The 16,673-nt window shown below is 37.6% G+C and overlaps 1 protein-coding gene across 3 annotated transcripts in view; it reads left to right on the top strand.

The window, feature by feature from the left end:
* LOC144681687 (ERC protein 2) overlaps nucleotides 1-16,673 on the top strand; it is an 864,810-nt gene that overhangs the window by 439,141 nt on the left and 408,996 nt on the right. For all 3 annotated transcript variants that reach the window (XM_078543515.1, XM_078543513.1, XM_078543512.1), the window contains 3 exons: nucleotides 3,515-3,655; nucleotides 4,953-5,093; nucleotides 11,962-12,155. In XM_078543515.1, coding sequence (XP_078399641.1) covers nucleotides 3,515-3,655; nucleotides 4,953-5,093; nucleotides 11,962-12,155 — 476 coding nt within the window. The remainder of the gene's footprint in view (nucleotides 1-3,514; nucleotides 3,656-4,952; nucleotides 5,094-11,961; nucleotides 12,156-16,673) is intronic.

Below are 16,673 nucleotides of genomic sequence, written 5' to 3'. Positions count from 1 at the left end.
CCACAGATCAAAAGTTCATAAAATGCAAGTTGCATTAATGTTTTATTTTTGTTTAGCCTGCAACACTCGTATTCAGAAAAAGCAAAAAGAAAAGCAAAAAACTGCGGATGCTGGAAATCCAAAACAAAAACAAAAATACCTGGAAAAACTCAGCAGGTCTGGCAGCATCTGACCTGAGTTTTTCCAAGTATTTTTTGTTTTGGTTCAGAAAAAGCATATTGCAAAGAAAATTGTTAAATGTGATCTTAATTCATAAAGGAGATCTTTACATCTTCTCAAATTCAAGTTCCAGCCTCTTTTCTAAGTGAAGTAACTATTGCATTTGATAGTACCTTGAGCAGTATTCATACTGAGTACATGTTTATTTTATAAACATCTGTTAAAAACTGAGCAAAGGTATTAGTGTAGTATCGTTACTGATGGCATTGTTGTGTTACACCAATAGTAAAATAAAATAAATAAATAACAGTGGCAACTGGTATATTCTCAGCTGCTGTTTGTTTCAGCACTACTTATAGAGTTCCAGGTATTTATCTTTTTGCTTTTGGATCAATGTGACCCATCCAGTAATTGTATGCCATAAATGACACTTTCTACACTCACCCTTCAAATTCAGAACAATCACTAGCCTATGTTTTTTAATCAACGTGATTAAAATAAATAGGTTGCCAATGATAAGTAATTTTTATGTAAAAAAAAATTGAGACTACAATTCATAGAGCATTAAAAAATACAACAAAGAAGTGAGATTCTGCAATCAACAGAACTGAGACACCAAATTTAGGTTGTCAAAAGCTCTGATCTCGCACAATGTAAACCAACTTTTTTTTCGTCCAATTTATTGTATTTAAGCACTTGTTCAACTGATCCTATCTGACTTCTGGCACTGTTACCTATCCTCCTCCATCTGGACCAATTAGTTCTTTTCATCATATGATTGGCTTTATGATTTTCTTTCATATAAAGAATAGCAGTGAGATTACTGGCTTCCCTGATAATTAAGTTGCTAATAACAGTAAATCAGCTCAGATTCAGAATGCTAAATAGTTACTTTGAAAAGCCAATTTATAGGCTGTCAATACTGAGTTCCCTGGCACTTGTGTTGCAGGATAGAATGTAAGCAATTTTCAACCGGTTAATATAATCACAATTGCATAAACTGCAACAGGGTATCTTGATGTAGTACTTGAGGAATATGTCTTGTCAGTTCACCTGGTGACTCCTGTTACTCCACAAGTCTAAGCTGGTCTCAGACGTTTTGGTATCAAGAAGCTAATTGTGCAATAAGTACAAAGATGGAACCCGCACAAGATCCTCAGTTCTGCCCTTGACTCTAGATTATAAGGATGGTGCTTGTTTATTGTATTACGACTTGCTAGGTCAAGGGTGGATTGAGAATCTTGCTGTGCTTTCCTAGCAGCATTTTCAAGAATTACCAATCAACAGGATTCCGCTCATAGAATACTGCAATAGCTTATTGCATATACTTTATATTTTGAGAAGTAATTGGTTAAGTTATTTATTTCACTTTTGACACAGTAACAGTTTAAGATTAGAGGACCTGGCCTGAACTAACTTTTCCAGAGCCACTCCTGCAGACAAGGAATCAAAGATGTTGGGCAGAATTTTACAGCCCCTTTAGCCGTCAGGATTTTCCAGACCTGCCAAAGTCAATGGACTTTTCAACGGCTCACCGCATTTTACGGCCCCGCCCTTGCACGATGGGGCTGTAAAATCCCGCCTGTTCAGTTCAGATTGCAAAGGGAGCATCTCTAATTGCCAAATGTATCCGCAAATCATGTTATTAAAAGAGTACTATGTAGACATCTCAATTCACTTTGGAACAGAAAGAGCTTCTTGCTTCCACTTGAATCTGCAGCCGGAATAGATGAAATTTTACAATTTCCTTCGATACATGCATGCCTCGAGCATTTTTGGATGCCCTGGCTGAATTAGTGGGGAGTGAGTAAGGCATTCCTTGAGAACTCAGTTGATGGTAGCTTTGTCAGAAATGAAGGACACTTTAACACCCAATCACTTGCGAAGTTTATTTCCCCTTGAGCCAAGTGTCTTGCTATAGCAAGTCTGGCATAGGCAGACCTAAGTTGACCAGTCCTGGCGAAAGTTCAGGGAGTAACGGAGCTTGCCAAGAAGCAAGCTTGCCTCAGAGATCATTCCCCATCTGTGCTGCCTCTTTAAACATTCAAAGTCCCTGGAGGCTCAAAACCAACTGCTTGATTACATTTTTTTAACAACAAAAATTTTTGTGGTTGAGTTGTAGAAGCTGTGGCCTATCGTAGAACCTTATTATAATAAACTCTGTTATTGCATTCTTTGTTCCCCTCCCCCCTATCCCCCATGGTTCTGCTTAAGGCTCCATTACAGTCAAGAGAGGACTTCAAACCTCAATTACATGAATCCATGATTAGAATTGATATTTCCCGGGTCCCCACAAGTTTATAATGATGAGATTCAGTTGTTTCTCAATGAGGTGTTTTGCTAAAAGCTGTTAGTACAACATTGTTGTAATTTGGCAGTTATTGGCTCCAATCTTTGATCTGACTGTTGCAAGAAATACGGTCACTTTGAAAGGATGCAATTTTTACTATGACTAAAATAATCTGAATATCAAAGGTGTTTTTTTATTATATCTAACCAGAAACATTTTTCAAGCACTTTTAGGAAACTATACAAATATTTTCTGAAAGTATGCTGACTGAAAATTCAATCTCTCCAATGCAAAATAATAGTTCGTCATTCAAGTTTTATGACTTGATAGCAGCATATAAATGCTTACACCACTCAAAACAATGTTTTATTAAGTAGTTACTACAGGGTTATAAATTCTAGAAACTTTTGCACTCTGAAATTATTTACAATACCAGATTTAAAGATGTATCAAATGCCTATTACATTGTAAGCTCTCCAGTCTGGAATCCTTGGGAACAAGTCATTTCTGGACTTTGGAATTTTTTGAAGTATGGAATGACATAGGATTGCCTAACCACATGTGTGGAACCCGAAATACCATGGGCCACGATTTTACAGCCCCGCCCACCCAGCAGGATATTACGGTCCCGCCGAAGTGAATGGAGATTTAAATGGCTCACCGCATCCACCAAGGGGGAGACATGCTGCGTTGGGACCATAAAATCCTGGCCCTAGATATATTTACCTGAAACATAAAACCATGATAAAATGTTATAAAGCAGTAATAAAACTTGTTTTGCTTATCCAAATATTGTATCTTCCATGTTTCTGTTCCCAAAGTACTGCACCAAAATGATGCCAATGACATTGATGGTTTGCTGAAAGTTTTTTCGTACAGCTAGTATTTCAATAGATTTCTGGACTGGATAGGTTCCAATGTATAGCTTGTTAAAGCATTCATAAATACTAATATTGATAAACTTATAGTGGATAAAAAACATATATATCTTTCATACACATGTTGTGATTGAAAATTTGAAATGACTTTGCCTTTAATTGCCTGGTTCACTTTTGGCACTTATAGGAAAGAATTATAGAACGTCTCAAGGAGCAACGTGAAAGAGATGATCGTGAAAGACTGGAAGAGGTTGAGTCATATAAAAAAGAAAATAAGGACCTTAAAGAGAAGATTAACAATTTGCAAGCTGAGCTAGCAGAAAAAGAGGTTAGTTAGTAACCTGAGGTTATGTTTTGAATTTCAAGAGTTGTCACAGTAGCCCTTCTAACAATGGCCGAGATTTCATGGTTATAATGAAACTCAGTTTTCACCGTCATTACTCTGTGAAATTGCCACTGATTTCTGGTGCCCCCCCACATGCATAATTAAAAGTAGAAATCAAGAAGTTGCTGTCAGTGATTTCTTGGTTCTGCCACAGGATGTGGTGTTGAAGCCCCTGCAGATGGAAATAAATTAGAAATCACTGATTTGATGTGAACTTCTACTTTTAATGCTATTAGCCTAACTGTAAAAATTCTTGAAGAAGTTAAGCCTTGTTGATGAGGTGTAACTAGGTTTTTAACAGTGCACTAACTCATAATTACTGATGAACAAACTCTTTGGCTCTAAGAAACTAGTTCTGTATTTATGGAATGTCAAATATTTCAATTCTATCGTAAATCTTCCATAACTTTTTTTAAAAAAAGTTTCTGATATTTCAGCTTCTATCTTAATCCCATTTGCATATCCCAATCTTTATTTCACTTTCTGTAAGATTATAAAAAGTGAATGATAAGACCTGCTTATTACTTCCTGGTTTGCTGTTTGTGATAGCCCTTCAATGAGATTGGCTGTTTAATCTGCTTGATGGCATCACTGTTGCTGGATGCCAGAGATTTCCGATAACTGGTGCCAGAATGAAATTAACATCGGGATTGGTGAAATCCATGCCATTAAGCTTGCTAAATCTTTGTGGGCAGTTTTCTTTGAGGTCAGCAGTGAGCACCGTCACTTTGTCACTGACTGCAAAATCTGGGCATAGGGGTAAAACCTTGTTTTTAAAGAAAATCTTTAAATCTAGCACTGCTGGATGAATTTCTGCTGTGTTGAAGCTACATTTTAGTGAGCTAAATATTGAGAAATTTTAACAGCCTAGCGTAGTTTTGTTGCAATCCACTTCAGCTGATTAGAGTTTCCCTAATACTTTGCAAGGTTCAACAATTTTACTCCACTCAGTTGGAAGCTACACTCAAAGGCAGTGAAATTCAGAGAATCAGGGCTGCAATGTTATAGCCTTCTCTCATTGTCATTCCCTTCAAATGCAGTTTTGCCACCGGGAATGCTAACCTATCCTATAGAGTTCTATATAAAACAATTTATTACTATTGATTTAAAAGGAAAATGATTTAAATATATATGCAGAATTAAATACTATTAAATAATACACTTGAGAAAATATTTTTGTAAAAATCGATTGTAATCTACGGGACATTACTTTCAATAATAATTATTTGTTTTCTCTCAGTCTAGTTTGATTGACTTGAAGGAACATGCATCCTCATTGGCTTCAACAGGTTTAAAGAAAGATTCCAAATTAAAATCTCTAGAAATAGCCATAGAGCAAAAAAAAGAAGAATGTAGTAAGTTGGAAGCACAATTAAAGAAGGTAAGTGTCAAATTGGGGGAAAAAACGTTCTCTTGGTTAATATTTGTACAGACTGGTGCTAATCCGAAATTTTTTCATGTCTTAATCTTGGATCACTGAAGAATTCCTGCTAGGATATAATCAAAAAAATTAAGACCTTGACATTGAATCAGTGTGGGCCACATGTCTTAAAGACCATGAATTTCCTCTCCCCCAAATTATATTGTGTTAACCAAATATTTAGATTGCCTTTGCATTTAAGGAAACGGCACTGTAACTCTCTGCATATTCACCTATACTTCTCCTTGACTCTGGTAGAAATGGAATTTCTACTTTTCTATGTAAAGTACCTTTCTTTCACTCTGGATTCCTTATAACTTTCTCACTGTTTTGCTCAGAGGAGCTCTTCCTCAGGTTTCCCACGCTCCTTTTCCTGGTGGGAAGGAGGCTTTTTCCATGATTTTTCAACACATAATTCAAGAGATTTGAGTTGTTTGCCCTTTCATGATTGATTATATAGGATTGTTGCTTTATCTTTTGCTTTTGAACATATTTATCAAGAATGTCAAAAATTATTGGAAGTAGAAAAATAGTTTTGGTAAGTTAATGTGCAACAAATTTCCAGTTAGCTTGATAATTATACTTTAGCAAGCAAAAACTCCAATTCTCATGTGATCTCCACATGATGCATACATAGTTATATTACGAGTCCTGAATTACTGATTATTCAAGAGATAGGATTTCTGAAATCCATCTGGAGATAGACCTGCTACCGTGCAAATTACCTTCTAGAAATATAAATTTATTGGATGCAATTACACGTTTTTTGTAACCTGGAACTAAAGCTAATGAATGTGGTTTTATTGCAAGGTTTCAACTATAATTTTGGAAATTATCCAATAAATTTTTAATAAAAGAAGGATTGCTATAGACATTGATGAATATTCAGAATAGCCCAAACTGAAAGGAACCCTTGAAATTCAGATGTGTGAGAGGTTTGAATAAAACTCAGATTAGATTTTTTCTAATGCAGTTTGTTTTAAAATAATGTATTTGATGTTTTTACTGTGGATGCTACAAATGTGTTAAATCATCCAAGATGCACCTCAAGCTTGCTTGTTGATGTAGCTCTTAGAATTTCAGGAGAGAGAGGTCACTCACAACTGGTTAGACGAGTCATTTTCCAGAAAGCAATTGATAATAGGGTTCTTTACAGTCATGGTTTCATATTATACGTGTTTTTCTTCTCCAACCCCTGATCTAACCAGATTCCTCAGTGTGAGGATATTATTGTTCCTTTTGTGGAGCAGCACTTATGCACATAAAGAAGTGATTTTGTGAAGCTGAACTCTGTTTGGTCATTAGCTGATACCCAAATGCCTTAAATAGCTTTCATTCTCTTTTTTGCTATGTCATAGCGTATAGAAGTATCTTTTACACTACTAAAAATTGCCTCCTCTTGTCTAGTCTCTGCAGAACAGTGGATGATCTCTTCAGGAGTTGTGTCACTCAGTATAGAGAGGATAGCGCCTTAGCATAGGAGAGAGCAATAAAACCTAACTTTTGTTTAGTTCTGATCTCCAAAATGTCTAACCGAATCCCAGCATGAAAATACCTTTTCCCCGTTGAAAGAATGAATTTCCCCTCTGTAAGGTGATTTTGTGGATTTACAAGAGGTAAATTGGATCTTTAACATGTTGGGGTGAGACTCTTGATGAAAAATTGTAAAATGCAGTTTTTACCACTGCAATTAGCAAAAATTGCATTCCCAGAAATAGCACGTTTTGAAATTGCACATTCCTGCAATTTCTTTGGCAAGGCATTAGTTGCAGAGAGCACCATGCATTCTCTCATTGCTCATTAAAAGAGGAACTTTCAGACCATACAATTTTATTTAAAGTAAACATTGCAAAGATCCACAATACTTCGCAATTTCTTACTTTCTGGAATCCAAACTGATTGTTATCAAAACAGGCAAAGTACAAAGAGAGTTTGTAAAGCAACAACTGAAACATGTGAATTTTCACGTAAACACTTGGCAAATGCTCATTACCAAATGAAGACAAATAACAAATACAAACAAACTATTTTCAATCTGCTCTGGAAGAACCTTTGGAAAGCTGAATACCATTCACCTAGAGCATATGAATCACTGCTGCTGATTTTCAGTGAAGTGATACTTATCTTAGAAATGTAAAATAATGTGATGATAAGCATTCCACTGGCCCTGTGATTTTTGCTGGCTCCTTTTGTGATGTAACTTAGTTTATTTTGGCTGAAAGTCATGTAGACAGAATCCAAATGTCTGCTGTTTGATGTTTTATTATTGTTGGTTTTCAGCTCAGTTATGAGCATTTTTAAAGAAAATCCCTATTCAAATGGCCAATTGATTTTTATAATGTATCTATGTTAATTTAAAAACGTTTGAACTTGTCCAATAAGAAAGTCTGCAATAAGAATATCAAAACACATGAATAAAATAAAATACAAAATTACATTAACATGGATGAGAAACTTCTTTAAATAATTTGGTGGTTACTTCCTTAGTGCTGAATACATTAGATTTCAGAAAATCCTTTTCATTTATCAAGTGGTTTTTGTAGCAATTTGTTATTACATGTAACTTTTTCTTGAAAAAAAAATCATGCGGAGCAAATAGGGTCTGCTTAATTTTTAAAAATACTTTTCATAGAGCTGTCATCACATGGCATTCATTTTTCTCCATTTCCAACCACTGCCCCCACCCCACCCCAAGAAAAAAGGTGGAGAATGTTAGAAAATGTCTGAGCAATTTATGTAATCATTAGTCAGACTGTCATTAAAATAGTTTTGCACCCTTTTGTTAAAAAAACTGAAATTTAAAGTTCTTCCTGCACAGCATTCCATAATTGTATAGCACTAATTCCAGAAGTTCTGCTGTACCCACATTTTCAGAAGAATCGGATTTTATTAATGCAACAAAGCTCGAATGTTCCCATTATCACTCTTAAAACTCTTAATTGAATTCGGAAACCACAACATTTGTTTAAAAAAAAGGCAAATATTACAAACAAACGATCAGTATGAGCATTCAAACTGGAGGCTGAACCTGGTGTGTACAGCTTTTTATACTGTACACAATATGGTTACTTTTACATCATTTTGTTGGCACAGTTAAAGCTATAAAATGTTGTAATAATTTACATTTTAACAACATTTATGTCATAACCAAACGCAGTTTATTGCTTAAAGTAATTACATTCATTTGTTTTTTAAGTTATGGAAGGAAAGTTACTTAGTATCCAAACCTTACCACCCACCCCCCCACCCCTGCCTATCTTTTGCAGTACATCCCTGGGGCTGCTATTATGTCACAGACCTTCCTTATGCCGATCCTCTAAGTGTACCATGGTAGTACCAATACTGCAATGACCTTTGTAAAAATGCATCCTACAGTTGAATTCACTTTATCTTGTAGAAAATTCTCTTTCAGTGTCATGCATACTGGCTGAATGTTTGTAAAATTAATAGAAAAGGCAACTCTGAATCAGAAAGCAATAGAACGGCAATACAACATAAATCACAGTCCCATGCATGTGCTTGACAGTGTTTGCACTGAACATGTATCCATTTCCTATTCCGCACAGTGGAGTGAATGGCGGTATAGCCATATAGTTCGCAGTCGCACTGGTACATAGCCAGAAGCAGTGCAATGATAATGAGGACAAACTGTTTAATATACTCCTTTAGACTGAAAATAACAATGAAATGTATTTCATTAAAATCTCAAATGATGACTCATTTTGTGAACAAGTTATATCCTACATTTATACAATGCTGGTACAAATACAGTTACCATGAAAATGTAACACAAATTTTATTAGAACAATAACATAAACTTGCTTTTAATTGTGCAGTCAATCAAACTGTCATATTTTACCATAAAATCTGCAGTCCTGTTTGTTACAATCCTGGCATTTCCTTCTCTGACCAAATGTGCCACTGAATTTTCACCAAATTAATTTGATTTCAGCAAGAAATCGTGATGTTGTTTATTAAAAATTGTAAGTTTTTTTTTGTAATGTGCAATTTGTTTTGAAACACTTTACATGATATAATGCCATTGTTTTATGGAGTTGACCTGACAAAATGGGCCTTTCCATTAGAAGAGCTGCCCTTTTGACTTTTGGAGAGTTTTAAAATGTAAAATTTAAGTATCAGAATTGAACGAATGCAAACTTATTGTAGAAGTAAACTAACACTTTAAAGAAGTAGCATGTTGATGACGAATTCCAAAGTTAATCGGGTTGAGAACAATCAACATCTATTGTTGTCCTGCCAAGATTGCACTTCCTTTGAAATCTGTTAAATAAATTACCTTTGCATTAAAAATAATATACTTCAAATTTAATAACCTGATTTAATCAAGCTTATCTTCACAACCAACTTTGAAGCCCTCTGATTAATTATAACCTTTATAAACCAATAGTGCTTTTAGTGATTCATCACTTGAGCAGAACGTTTAAATGTATCATCAGTGGTTGGAAGCTTGCTTTATTTCATGGAATATTTAGCTCTGGGAGGAGAAAAGAGTAAAGTAACACTAAGCTAAAAATTCTTACTCTAGCTATTCTTTTTATGAGCCAAAACCAACATTTATGTTTCCTTAGTGCCTCTCACTTTCACTGTGGAATGTTTGGAAACTTAAATTTCTACTTTTAAGAGACATTTTCTGTGTAAATTCATTGGATTTGTTGAGCTAATGCTGTTTTCCTGAATCTTTCCTTCTTCCTGTCTGTGCTTCATTCCTTCCCAACTTTGCAATGTAGCAAGCTGAGCAGTTGTTCAATCAGATGTACATACCAGTAAGTGGTTCTAAAATGCCCTCTGTAACATTTGAAAGCATGAGGACCCATTGACCTAATATTGTGCTTATACCAAAGTGCAGCTCTGCAAACATTTCAAACGATTGCAATTTTCTGTCATACTGGAATAAGTAAGCTATGTAGACTTCAAGGTCTTGGTTGCAGATGCTTAAATGCTAACTATTTAGAATCTGGCATAGTGAAACCATGGTATTGTTTCTTGCGGTACTGCCTTTAAGTCTACAAAGCCTTGGCAGACTGACAGTTTATGCACAGACCAAATTTAGTTCTATTTTGGCATGCCCTAATATTTTCAACTTGTTAGGATGTGATAATTGGCAAATTGGTAACACTGGCAAGTTTTATAGTAAAGGTTTACATTCAAAATTCTTGTTAATGAAATCCTTGATTGTCATGAAGAACCATAATGAGGAACACAGACACCTTTTGTTCTGTGCCTAGACTGTTGTCAGACATAGGAATTCATTGCAGAATTGGGAGCACTTAGAGGGTTAACTTTTTATAATCAAATTAAATTAGTTCAAGTTTGCATGTTTCAGTTTCTTTGTTTTTCAATCACTTAAACTCCTGTTTTTCTGCACTTGACTGATTTATTTTCACAAAATTATTCAGAATCTTAATATTTTAAGTAGCTAATTTTGTTCATCAGCTTTAACGATTTGTATTTACTTTTCTTGCTGTTTTTGTGAACTTCATGTGCAAATTTGTGAATGCTACACAAATATCACTGTTTTTAGGTTCTTGTAAATTCAAATTGTGATCTCTTATGTCTGGGCATGTGCTTTCTCACAAACATACAACAACTTTTGAGATTAGACAATAATTGAAGAATTAGCTTAAGTCAATTAATTCTTAAACTGAATCCATGTACTGCTGGCATCTGAATGAACTAGTATATGTTAACTATGCTCTCTTGAGACTCAGATCATGGAATTAATACTGTTAACAGTAACTCGTTTCATTGTGTTCATTACCTTTTGGAAAGCTGGTCAATCTGCTTTTCTTCATCCTGCCATTCTAATATAAATAAAGGACAATAAATGAAGAACACTTCAATGCTGAACCCAGACATTAAGATGTTTTATTGCTGACGTGTCTGTAGTGCCACAAAATCTACTTTGCATTTTCTTTTCTGGATTTATTTCAGTTGTATTTAAATTGGTAATGAATGATGAATTTGTTCTCGTCTCCTCTCTCTCAATCAGTTACTACATACCTAATAAATAAGAGGTAATAAACCACTGGTTTTAATGGCACATGTTTAGATAGCTCTGAATGATAATACACAACAGAATGTTGCTTAGTTTGGCCGTAAAATTTACAACAGAATCAAGTTTACTGAAAAAAATGCACATAATTAGTAACAGTGCTCCTAATGTTTAGGAATGTGTTAACAAAGCCCAGCAGTTTCTATCCAACACATAAAAATGTTTAAAGTAACTAACAATACTTGATTGGATCATACACTTACCCTTTTGGTCATTTTAGCATCTAATACAATTTAATAATACAAAACATCACCACAAAGAAATTTAGCATCCTCAGAAGAATAATGCTATACTTTTCTCATCCTGTAAGTTGCAATTTGTTTTAGTTTGCTTTCTGTTTTCATCTTTGTTTGTCTTATGTGCTTGGTTTTATTTTCAAGATACCAATTAGGAATTATGAGGAACATAGGGTAGGCCAAATACTGCCGTGCTTTTTTTTTTTGGTTTTGTTATTTTGTGTGTGCCTGCTTGAAGTCTAAAGTACCAAAAAAACCTTGGCTGCAAATGTTCCTGCACTGTCATTCATAGTAATCCAGTCCCCATCCAAGATAATGTATTTGAATTCTTTTCTTGGTAAAACTGTGCTCTACTTTAAAGCATGTGTGGTGGGCTTGTTATGAAATTCATGGAGTTTGTGTGTGCGCGTTTGTGTTTTCAATGAATTTTGAAGTGCTGTGCTATAATATCATTTCCGAAATTAAAACGTATTTATTTTTATGGTGTCACTTTCATTTTTCTTTACTTTTTCATGCAAAGGCTCATGATGCTGAGGAGGATGCTCATTTGAACCCAGAGCTGGGTGAGAAAATGAGACAACTTGAGAAGGATGTGGCATACTACAAAGAGGAGTCTGGAAAATCCCAGGCTGAAGTTGACAGACTCTTAGAGATCTTGAAGGAAGTAGAGACTGAGAAAAACGAGAGAGATAAGAAAATAGCAGAGCTTGAGAGGTAAGCATCAGCTTTTTAATTAACATGATAATGGAACTTAAGTAAACCTGATACCAGGGCAAGTAGTTTTACTGTAGCTGGAAGTTAATGTTCTATTGTTAAAATTATTAAGTGGAGGGGGTACAATGAAAATTAAAGCTGAGCTGTTGCTATATCTAAAGCATGACTATTGTAATGCCATTCTCAATTTATACAAGAATTTGTTCAAGAAGATAAATAAGGCGTAAGATCTTTCAAATGTCACTTAAATTTACTGTCTCTCTCTCTCTCTCTTTGAAACCTGTTTGTTTTCTTGCATGATTATCAGTTCCCCTTGCATGCCCTACTCCCTTGCTCGCTAATGAGATGAACTGGAGATCTGTTCGTCAACCTCTGTCAAGACTGTTCTTATGCTCACCATAAGCAACAGCCTGCTGTTTCTCCACTTGAACCAACAGTTGGCTTCTTGAATAATCATTTCTCTTCCCCCAACATCCTGTTCTTCTGGCACACCAGTGGGCTGGGGTGTTGACAATATGTAGGAAATCACTACAATGAATCATGCCATGCCACTTGGCACAAAATATATTTTATTTTTTATTTTATGTTATGTAGAACTATGTTTTCTGAAGCAGGTTGTCTTGAAGTACTATTGAATGGTTTTCCAGGGAAACACTTGCAACCTTTTTGGTAGCAACAACTTGCATGTATGTACTGCCTTTAACATAGGAAAGCAAGCCAAGGGGCTTCACAGCAGCCTAAACAGACATAAGTTGACACCAAGCCAAAAATGGGGCTAATAGGAGAGGTGATTAAAAGCTTTGTCATGGAAGTAGGCTTTAAAGAGCATTATAAAATAGAGAGAGGCAGAGAAGTTTACGGAAGAAGTTCAGGTGCCTGGCTGCAAGTGGCGGGAAACAAAGTGGGGGAAAATGCATAATAGGCCAGATTTGGAGGAACGCAGAGGTTTCAGATTGTTGTAGAGTTGCAGGAGGTTACAGAGTTATGGATGAGGGCGAAGCTATGAAGGGATTTAAATGCAAAGATAATTTTAAAATCGAGGCCTTGGTGGACAAGGACCTGATATAGGTCAGCAAGCGTGGGAGTGGGAGGCTGAGGGTGATGGGCGAATGGGTTGGTGTGGGGCTGGATAGGGGGAACCGAGTTTTGTATGATCTTTAGTTTATGGAGAGTGGAAGATGCGGGGTTGGCCAGGAAAGCATTGGAATGGTCAAGTCTGGAGGTGAGAAACAATCTGGTTCGTTGGAGACGGTGGTAAGGGAAGGGAATGGATTCAGTAGCTGGGGAATAGATTTTGTTGCCGGGACTGCTGGACAATGATGACACCTAGGCCCTAAGCTCTGGAATTCCAATCCCCTGCCCCCCCAACTCCCTAAACCATTCTGCATCGCCACCTCCCTCTCCTTTGAGAGTCTCTTTAAAACCCTAACTCCATGGCTTAGCTTTTGGCCACCTATTCTCATGTTTCCTCTTTTGGTTTGTTGCAAACTTGTCTCATTACATGCTGTGAAGTGCTTTGGCAAGTTTTACTACGTTAAATGTGCGTTATAAAGGCGAGTAATTCAGTTTTCTCAGTGTTTTATTGGAGGATTTATTGGCACATCCAGGGCTGCATGTCAGATGAGCAATATTATAACATAAAGGCAGGTTGAGGGGGGGGGCACAGGTGAGATGGACCTTGGTGTCATCAGTGTACGTGTGAAAACTGAAGCTGTTTTTTCAGGTGATGTGCTAAGGGGCAGCGTGAAGATCAGAAATAAGAGGGGGGCCAAGGATAGATCATTGGTGTTCTCCAGAGGTAATTGTGCAGGGGTGGTAAGAGAAGCCACTGCAGGAGAATCTCTGAAATAGTATTTTAATAGTAATGATTTTACTTAGATTTTAGTGCAATGAACAAATATTTATATTGTTAAAATAAAAGCAAAATACCGAGGATGCCAGAAACCTGAACTAAAAATATATTGCTGGCAAAGCTCAGCAGGTCAGGCAGCATCTGTGGAGAGAGAAATAGAGTTAATGTTTCGGGTCGAATATGACTCGTTTACTTTCTCTCTCTATGGATGCTGCCAGACCCGCTGAGTTTTTCCAGCGCTTTCTGTTTTTATTTAACCTTTTCAATGTATTTAGTTAGTAAAATGTTTTGCCTGTGAAAGATTAATATTTTGAATTGAAGAAAAATGCTATATATGCAGTCCTCAGGAGGAATGTTGCCTCCATTTATAACTCCAAGTAGAACGCCAACATTTCCTCTTACGTATTTTGAACCTTACATACAGACTATAATAGCTGCAGCTATTAACAAATATTACAAAGCACACTATTCTGTTGAAATATGTTGTAAATTCATAGGTTGCAGTTGATCAGTTCACTCACTGTGCCACTTGTAATTTCAGGACAAAGTTAATTAATACTACATAATATTATGTGCTTTCGTAAATTTTGGGGTGATTTTTGAGATGTGAACTACAGCAGCGTTAATTCTGGATTTTTTGCTAAATGAAGTATTTGGGACGGAGGCGATGGCGTAGTGGTGTTGTCGCTGGACTAATAATCCAGAGACCCAGGGTAATGCTCTGGGGACCCGGGTTTGAATCCCACCATGGCAAATGGCGGAATTTGAATGGAATAAAAATCTGGAATTAGAAGATTGTAGATTGTTGTAATGTCCTTCAGGAAAGGAAATCTGTGGTTGACTGTTACACGCCTTTTCACATGGCCTAGCAAGCCAGGAGTTGTAACAAACTGCTACAAAGTTACCGGACGGACCACCCGGCATCGACAACGGCAGTTTCAGCCCTGCAAAGTCCTCTGGGGCTAGTGCCAAAATTGGGAGCAAAAGCCTGACATAGTCATCCTCACAGAATCATACCTTACAGATAATGTCCCAAACACACCATCACCTGGGTATGTCCTGTCCCACCAGCAGGATAGGCCCAGCTGAGGTGGCAGCATTGTGGTATATAGTCGGGAGGGAGTCCTCAACATCGACTCCGGACATAGGCAAGGAAACCTCCTGCTGATTACCACCCTTCCTCAGCTGAGGGAAAAACATACTTGACCTCATCCTCAGCCTGCCGCAGATCCATGACAGTATCGGTAGGAGTGACCACAGCACAGCCATTGAGGATACCCTCCATCGTGTTGTGTGGCACTACCACCGTTCCAAATGGGATAAATTTCGAAAAGATCTGGCAACTCAACACTGGGCATCCATGAGCTGCTGTGGGCCATCAGCAGCAGCAGAATTGTACTCGAGCACAATCTGTAACCTCATGGGCCGGCATATCCCCCACTCTACCATCAAGCCAGGGGATGAACCCTGGTTCAATGAAGAGTGCAGGAGGGCATGCCAGGAGCAGCACCAGGCATACCTTAAAATGAGGTGTCACCCTAGTGAAGCTATAACACAGGATAACTTGCATGCCAAACAGCATTAGAAGCCAGTGGTAGACAGTGCTAAGTGATCCCACAACCAACGGATCAGATCTAAGCTCTGCAATCCTGCCACATCCAGTCAAGAATGGTGGTGCACAATTAAACAACTCACTGAAAAAGGAGGCTCCACAAATATCCCCATCCTCAATGATGGAGGAGCCCAGCACATCTGCAAAAGATAAGGCTGAAACAGGTCCTGCAATCTTCAGCCAGAAGTGCCGAGTGGATGATCCATCTCAGCCTCCTCTGGAGGTCCCCAGCATCATAGATGCCAATTCGATTCACTCCACATGATATCCAAAAACGGCTGAAGGCACTGGATACTGCAAAGGCTATGGGCCCTGGCCAATATTCTGGCAATAGTACTGAAGACTTGGGCTCCAGAACTTGCCGCGCTCATAGCCTAGCTGTTCCAGTACAGCTACAACATTGGCATCTACCCGGCTATGTGGAAAATTGCCCATGTATGCCCTGTACAAAAAGCAGGACAAATCCAAACTGGCCAATTACCGCCCCATCAGTCTATTCTCGATCATCAGTAAAGTAATGGAAGGGGTCATCAATAGTGCTATCAAGCGGCACTTACTTAGCAATAACCTGCCCGTTAATGCTCAGTTTGGGTTCCGCCAAGGCCACTCAGCTCCTGACCTCATTACAGCCTTGGTTCAAACATGGACAAGAGAGCTGAACTCCTGCGGTGAGGTGAGAGTGACTGCCCTTGACATCAAGGCCACATTTGACCGAGTGTGGCATCAAGGAGCCCCGGCAAAACTGGAGTCAGTGGGAATCGGGGGAAAACTCTGCACTGGCTGGAGTCATACCTAGCACAAAGGAAGATGGTTGTGGTTGTTGGAGTCAGTCATCTCAGTTCCACGACATCACCGCAGGATTTCCTCAGGGTAGTGTCCTCGGCCTCACCATCTTCAGCTGCTTCATCAATGACCTTCCTCCCATCATAAGGTCAGAAGTGGGAATGTTTGCTGATGATTGCACAATGTTCAGCACCATTCCTGATTCCTCAGACACTGAAGCAGGCCATGTCCAAATGCAGTAAGACCTGGACAACATCCAAGCTTGGGCTGA

Source organism: Cetorhinus maximus, chromosome 6, assembly GCF_964194155.1.
Source record: "Cetorhinus maximus chromosome 6, sCetMax3.hap1.1, whole genome shotgun sequence".
NCBI classification, from domain to species: Eukaryota; Metazoa; Chordata; class Chondrichthyes; order Lamniformes; family Cetorhinidae; genus Cetorhinus; species Cetorhinus maximus.
This window is presented reverse-complemented; position numbering and strand designations above follow the sequence as displayed.